Here is a 7,495-nt window from a genome sequence, read left to right as displayed (position 1 = left end):
CAAGAGGTTGCTATTAATACTAATACAGGAATACTGGCTACATAGTGACCAAACATGAATGTATTACTGAAAGCAAAAAAGCATTTCCAAAAACATTAAATTATAACTAATGATATAATATAATAATAATATTTCATTGTTTTTAGCTAAAATGGCATCAAAAAGCCTGGATATATATTGTACACTCAGTTAGTGATTGGGTTTTTATTTAATGGGATTGTATGTATGCAGTTTGTTGAACCTTGAGACTTAATTGTTTGTCACAAATCATAAACCAGTCCATTCACAGCTGACAATTACACTAACAAATCTTTATTTTCCACATAGGTATTTAGTCTTATCCTTGACATAAGGGGTACTCACTGTATAACTCATTGTATGTGTGTGTCTTTGTGAAATAGCACACATCCTGGGAAAAAAGGCTGTTGCGCTGTGGCTATTGAAAGAAGTTTGAAATTGAACTAATTTTGTAACAACAGTGAAACAGCAAAAGACTTATGATGCTAAAATGAAAAAGAAAACATAAAAAGCAAAGATAACTTTCTCTCTTTGAAATACTTGTGTGCTCCACTGTGTGGATGCTGCGTTCCCAGCCTTTAGAAAGGTGGGAAACTCTTTTTTGAAGCTATTATGTTTCCTACTAAAGTAATATCAATGGCATCAAAGATTTCAAAAAACACAAAGCAAACGTATCATTTTCACAGATATGTTTTTATTTGTCAAACTGAAAGAACTTTTTGTTTTGAAGCAATGTCTTTTTTTTTCCACTGTACAGAGTTTTAGATTCTCCTCTGCAGGCTTGAACCTAACTATTATTATGATGGGTACATTTTCTAGATAGTGGGTGACAGTGAGATTGAGGAAGTAAGAAATAATATGTGAACAGTTGACACTGAAATACAAAGACATGATGAGTTTCTATTTTTTTCCCCATTTGGACCCGTGAGATGCTTCAGTTTTACAATGCACAAGACAACTGATGGTGAATACAAAGTAAAGGCTATTAGATCTTTATGATATGCAAGAACACAATGTGCCTGTGGACATCCTTGTTGTACTGTACGTTTCAAATCATCATGCAAAATTCCACAAAGCTTTGCAGCACACCTGCTTTGTCATAAATGCTCACGACAAATTAACTACAAAGACAAACTGGAGCAGATCTTGGAAATACTTGATACTTGTCGATAAAGAATCACAGAGAATATGTAAAATATACAAGAGATACTCGTATACTTATGTGTGTCCTGTGATCATGAACCTATGAAGTGTCAATGGAGTCACCAGTTCACTCCAAAGACAAAGAAAAAGAAACACATAGGTAATCTACAGCAGACTTTCGATGTTACTTACACAAATACGTAACACTTAAATAACATCTTAACACACATCCGGTCCATTATAGCATACTGTATCATATCACACTGCCATTTACCAAACCTACACTACTGCCTATGCTTGGTTGTTAGGTAACTTCATTGTTAGGTTTTGTTTTTTTAATTTCAGACTTTTTACCTTTTGTCTAGAAGCATTCATGATGTCTTTCTGTACTTTTCATCATTTCACATTGCAGAATTAAGTTAAAAAATAATGTTAGAGGATTTTTATTTTTATTCATTCATGCCATCAAAATATCTGTTAAAGGCTGATGCAGTTATTTCAGTACAGAATTCCTGTAAATTTCTCACTTTCTTTTTCAGAACTAGATTCTGAAAATATAAAATGAAGGGTTTGTTATGGGCCTGAAAGCTGACAAGGCTGAAGTGAAACATGGAGTATCAAAGCGGAAGTGGCTCCTTTTGGATTTTATTGTTGCACTAGAGAGCTTTGGAAAAACTAGCCAAGAGTGGAAAACCCTTGAGCAATCCAGGTCCGATACAGGCCCACAAGCTCTGACACTACTGCAATACCTCAGGGTTTGTTTGCTTCCATTTATTTAACTGGCTAAACATTGCTGTTCATTTACTGCAGATGTAGCCAACAAGAGAAGCCATACAGTAAAAACTGCAAGTCTTTAAATATGTTTAGCAACCTGCAACCATTTGAAAATGCAGAGAGCAACAGTGGAAACACATATAAGCATTTTAATATTTTATTCCTATACTTTAATCCAGTATTTTAATAAAAGCTTATTATTCCATTTCCATAATTAATTTACAGCTCTGTTCTGTCACTCTGGTCATTGTAGGTCTGAGATGACGATAGTAATATGAGCAATTTTCCTGTCTTTTGAAAATGAGGAAATTAATTAAAGGTTTTCACTTATCAAGCCAAAGAAATTAAGGATATTAAGAAACTGCTTTCAGCGTTTGAGTTATGCATATATGGATGTTTTCAATAATTGCTTTCACTCATGTGGTATTTTCTTTAAATAATAACACAGAAATCTTCAACTAGGAGGCCAAAAATATGCGCTGTGGGTTAATATGGATAACATCTATCCTGAGCTTTTTTAATTGATTTGACTTAGATCTCCAAGACAACACGAGGACATTAAAAACATGTTGTGAATCTAACAGCTGAGACTGAAAAACCAAACAAAATAAAATAAATGCAAAATGGCAAACAAACAATAATAGCAAATAATCTTACATCTAGCAATAATCGAATGTTAAAAAAAATGTGAGCTAACATTTCAACTACATACAACCTTATAAGCCTCAGTGTCAGTGCTGCAGAACCACTTTAAACTGCAGCGCTTGCTTTTTGTCTCACATATCAGTCATCTTTATTAAGCTTTTGCAGTGTGTTGTAATGTTTCAGAACTATTTAAAAATGCACATAAAAATAGGTCTCTAAATCAAATCCATTTGCTTTCAGGGCTGGAGGTTTTAAATGATTTCTCATAATATATATTTATAGTTCACGCACCATGCAATTTCTTAGTCTTTTACATATAATACAAGAGCTTTAGCAGTGTTTTGATTGATGATGTAATGCCAGTGTCCATTAGGGAAAAGGCATGGCTTGAGGAGGTGCTGTATTCAAAGTAAAAACACATTTGATGATGAGATAACATGTCATCTACATGATCATTTAGACAGTTTAGTCATGGCATGAAGCTGGTTAATCATGTCCAATGAAGCACAACAGACAGATTTCACACATTTGTTAAAAAGTGACACTGTACAATAGCTTCTATGGCAACAAGTTAAAACCACAGGGAGACTCCCTTTCTGACACCACCCCCAAACCCACCCCTCCCATATATATATTATAGAAGTTCATTCCAAACAGGATGGCAAATCTTGAGAGGAATAAAAAGACAAAGATCACGCTTTAAATAGGAAAAACAAAAGGACAAACAGGGGCAGGGGCAGGTTTTAAATCATTGTACAAAAGAACAAACAGCAACCCATCACAACCAACGCATACTCTTGAAAAATCCATTGGAAATCAATTTCTTTTTACAGGTTGCACAGTTTATTTCTGAAGTACTTTGTGAGACACTCCAGTATGCCAAGGGACAAGGGGCGATGGGCAGAAAGATGAAGGAAAGGGTTTACTCTTCCTCTGTGCATCCGAGTATTTCTACACGCAAAGTGATCCTGCCATACCACGACCAGGGAAGGATCCGAATGAACCGAGCGTAGATAGGCGGGTCTATCACGTTCTTTCTGTGTGTGTCGTTGTCAAAGTTCCCTTGGAATACCTGGAAAAATGACAACATGAATGGCTGTTAATGGTTAGTTGACTCGATTGTTTCTGCAAAAACAAATCCCCATGGAAAGAATTGAGATGCAATATTCATGTCCAATATTCTAGCCACATGCTTCAACGTGCGTCATGTGTGAAGACAAAGAGAGAAATCACGCACACATACAACCAAAAGTATTTTCGGTAGGGGGTTGCAAAACGTTCTTGGTGCATTTCTCATTTGATTTCTACAGACTGTTACCTTGAAGACCTCATGCTTGAACTGGTAATGAATGAAGTGCAGCCAATAAGAATTTCAATCTAAACATGACCAGAAAGAGAACATTCCCACAACTCAGTCCTATTCGTGGTTTCTTTTATGCACTATGCAAACATATCAACAGTTTCCCCCCTGGGGAAGATTGCGCATTGTTAGAGTGGCACAGCTGGAAGTGCCACCTTCATAATTAGTCAAAAACATCAGCTGCTGTTTCTCCTCCTTACTGAATGTTGTTAAGTAACCTGCACCTCAGGCTTGTTGGTGCTGTTTTCCTTCAGTTTTGCCACACAGTCTTGAATTCTTCACTTTGGCTTTGGCATAATGTTATTTTAAAAAAAGCCCTGCAGTTTTCTTCAATATTGGCTCCATAAAAGTCATTACATGTTGTGCTAGAGAATAACATGCATTCTGATAGATATTAATGAACACGCCTACTCCTCATATAGTCACCATCATTCATACGACAGTGTGCAAAAGTCTCGAACTACCCCTCGTTTCTTCTTGTAATTTTTTTTAAAGTAGTCTTTAAAAAAATACACATTTCATTGAATCTAAAATTCCAAAGAGAACATAGTTTCTGCAGCCAGTGGTGCTGGGGATTTTGTTAACATTGATAGAAACGCAAAGTTTTGGTTACAGTTGTTGATACATCAGTAGATCTGCATGTCTCTTTTTGTCTAATTCACATTTTTTTGTTGAGAGATGATTTTTTTTTGCAGACCATATCACCCTAGTTTTGGGAAAATATAATTTCATAGAGATTCAATGAAAATTAAGAACTTTAAGGTGAACCATAAATAAACAGGTCAGTGACTGACCAGCTATTACAAACAACTATAATTGTCACACTGGTATGCATGCTCTGTTGTTAATTATTACAAGCTTTGGTGTGTGTTTAATAGACTGTACAATGAAGTATATTAAGGAGAAATGCATCTACAGGGAGTGCTTCATTGACGAATATGATCATTTCAATTAAACAGATATGATTATGCCTGCGTAATTGGGATGAAATGGGATTCGGTGTTGTGTGGAATGAAAAAATCAGTGGGCTAAATCCAAGCAGGTGCTAGAAATGGGGCTTCACATCTTTTGAGTAAATACTCATCTAATCCCCTTTCAAATATTCATAGTGGCATTAAGAATTTTGGAGAAAAAAAAACAGTTCAGACTGTGTGATTCAACCAAATATTCACAGACTGTACAGTGTTTTCTAAAACACCAGGCCAGAGAGGAGATTTGAAGATTTAAGTATTAAGCACCAGCTTCGGTTTTGTATAAATGTCCTCTGCACATCCAAATGTCCTCATCAAACATAAGCGCAGAATTGTTTTCTAGTCAATCGGGTAAAATAATCTTAAATGAAAAGGATGAAAAGCCGATTGTTTTAGGCAAGCCAGTATAACTTTGAATAGGACAAATTATGCATAGAAAAACACGAGGCAAAGTGCTTTCTTGTTCACCGGTATAGTGGCAACATGAGAAAATAACTGTGCAATCAAAGTACACAATATAAATTACGCAACACAGAGAACGAATGCGAATCATTGTCATATTAGACATGGGGGAACTGTCGCTTCGAAACCATTATGTATAAAGTCTAAGATTGTCAAGTCAACTGGGAACCGTAACGAGGATCCCAACAGATGCGACTCAAATGCATGAGTCACTCTCAGACAGCTTGAATAAGAAGGTCTTTACTTGCAACAAAGTTTGCTACACAGTCCAAATAAATCTGGCTGTATCCCACCCAAAAAAAGTGCTACACAACAGCAGTATCAATAACACAACAGTACAATCTAATGACTACAAGGAGAATGTGAGGAGAAACAGCTGGAATGTGAGACACAAAAACACTGAGTTTAGCTGCCACAGGGGAAAAGGAACACAGGAGAAGAGGGTTACTGGATATGGTTGATACTAACGAGGGCAGGGGGATCTGATCAAATGGGCAGGAAATACGTGAGAGTGAAAATGAAATAAAGAAAATGAGGTAAGTATTGTCAGATCAAAGAAAATTGCAATGGTAACTGTACAATGTAAAAACTCTGAATCTTTTTATTTTCCAAATAGCACAACTCAAAAATTTGATAATCATGACAAACAAATGCAAGAAAAAGAGGACAGAACTAAATGTGAAAAATTGAAAAGCTGAAATTTATTTATTGTTCTTTTCTTACATTTCAATAAATACTGAGTTTATCCATCTACAGCATTTTTTAGAAGTAGTTACTGTCAAAGAAAATGCAACAAAAGGTTTAGGCTACTATTAATTATACATAATTATATAGCATCTGCACTAACAATGTTTAACGAGGTATGCTATTCTTATTTTCTTATTTTCATCACCTCAGTTTATTTCTCGGACGCTGCTAGAGGAGCTTTGCATTCAAAGTTCATGCAATACAATATTGCATGAACGATACTATACTGCTCAAATTACAGAGAAAGCTATTGTATAAATCATGGCTTAAAATATCAGATACTCTCATGACTCACTTGGTATCTATTTACAGATGGACATATAAGACATTATGGTCTGCAATCAATGCACAATGGCGTGACAATCAAACCTCTTATTTCTCTTCTAACCAGGTGCGTTTCGATTAACTCGTCTCTGACTAATTCTTTAGTTAGCATGTCTGCCCCTATGGTTTTCATTTTCTGGCTCCTGTGTGAGTTACTCTTAATGGGAACATAAGCTGAAGGTGACAGGTGTACTCTTTCATTACTTTCCTTATTTTTGGGTCACCTTTTCATTCTACATTCTTTTTTATCATTTTCCTCCTTCAGTGAAACCCATTCTCTTCCCCTCTCTTTCTCATCTATATTGTAGCACAGAGCTTAGACTGTAGTCAGACAAGGTTTGTATCTGGTGCAAACAACATCACATGGAATCCTGCTCTCTGTCAGTTTCCTAGTCTTTTCCGTCTCTTTGTTCTGCTGTTTTTGAGTGCTTAAAAAAAAATAAAAGCATTATATTTTAGGTTTCCTTTTGTCTATTGTTCCGTGCTTCAATGTGTAACAGATTTACACAGTTTCTGTCTAATGAGTCAATCACATAAGTCATTTTCCATCTGCATCCGAATTTAATCACTTATTTTGCTTTTTCAGGATGATAACGATCCAAAAGTTGTACAATAACACATTTTTTATGATTCCTCTGGTTTTCAACAAGAAGACTACACAAGATTAAACATATGTGAATTTTATAGAGCATTTGGAATGAACTTTTCCTGAACTCTGTTCCCATCTTGCCTCTCGGTCGTTGCCTTTCAGTTAGGAGAAACAAAAATATACTGTCAGAAAAGAGAGTATGCAACAGCTTAGGGTTGTATTTTGGTACCAGATACATTTATGAAGAAATACTTCACTTTCTGGTCTTTGTTAGTGACTGTACAGTCCACAGTCAACACAAGCATCAAGACATCAGACGGACCAACCTTATTACTTAGGAATGAATTTGACTGGCGTAATTTGGTACGTGCTCTTGCATAGAAGTGTCCCATTTATTTCAGGAGGTTTAATGTTACATTTTCTGTGGTATTTGGCAATTATTGTTCATACTGTAGTACAATA

At 35.7% G+C, this 7,495-nt stretch overlaps 1 protein-coding gene across 4 annotated transcripts in view; it reads right to left on the bottom strand.

Annotated features, from left to right (window-relative positions):
* Positions 1 to 703: 703 nt before the first annotated feature.
* edil3a (EGF-like repeats and discoidin I-like domains 3a) overlaps positions 704 to 7,495 on the bottom strand; it is a 135,354-nt gene continuing 128,562 nt past the window's right edge. For all 4 annotated transcript variants that reach the window (XM_080893272.1, XM_080893273.1, XM_080893274.1 and 1 more), the window contains one exon: positions 704 to 3,652. In XM_080893272.1, coding sequence (XP_080749398.1) covers positions 3,503 to 3,652 — 150 coding nt within the window. In that variant the 3' untranslated portion in view covers positions 704 to 3,502. The remainder of the gene's footprint in view (positions 3,653 to 7,495) is intronic.

The sequence above is a fragment of the Rhamphochromis sp. 'chilingali' genome (assembly GCF_963969265.1).
Source record: "Rhamphochromis sp. 'chilingali' genome assembly, chromosome: 10".
NCBI classification, from domain to species: Eukaryota; Metazoa; Chordata; class Actinopteri; order Cichliformes; family Cichlidae; genus Rhamphochromis; species Rhamphochromis sp. 'chilingali'.
Note: the sequence above shows the minus strand (reverse complement) of the source record. Positions and strands in the feature narration are given on the sequence as shown.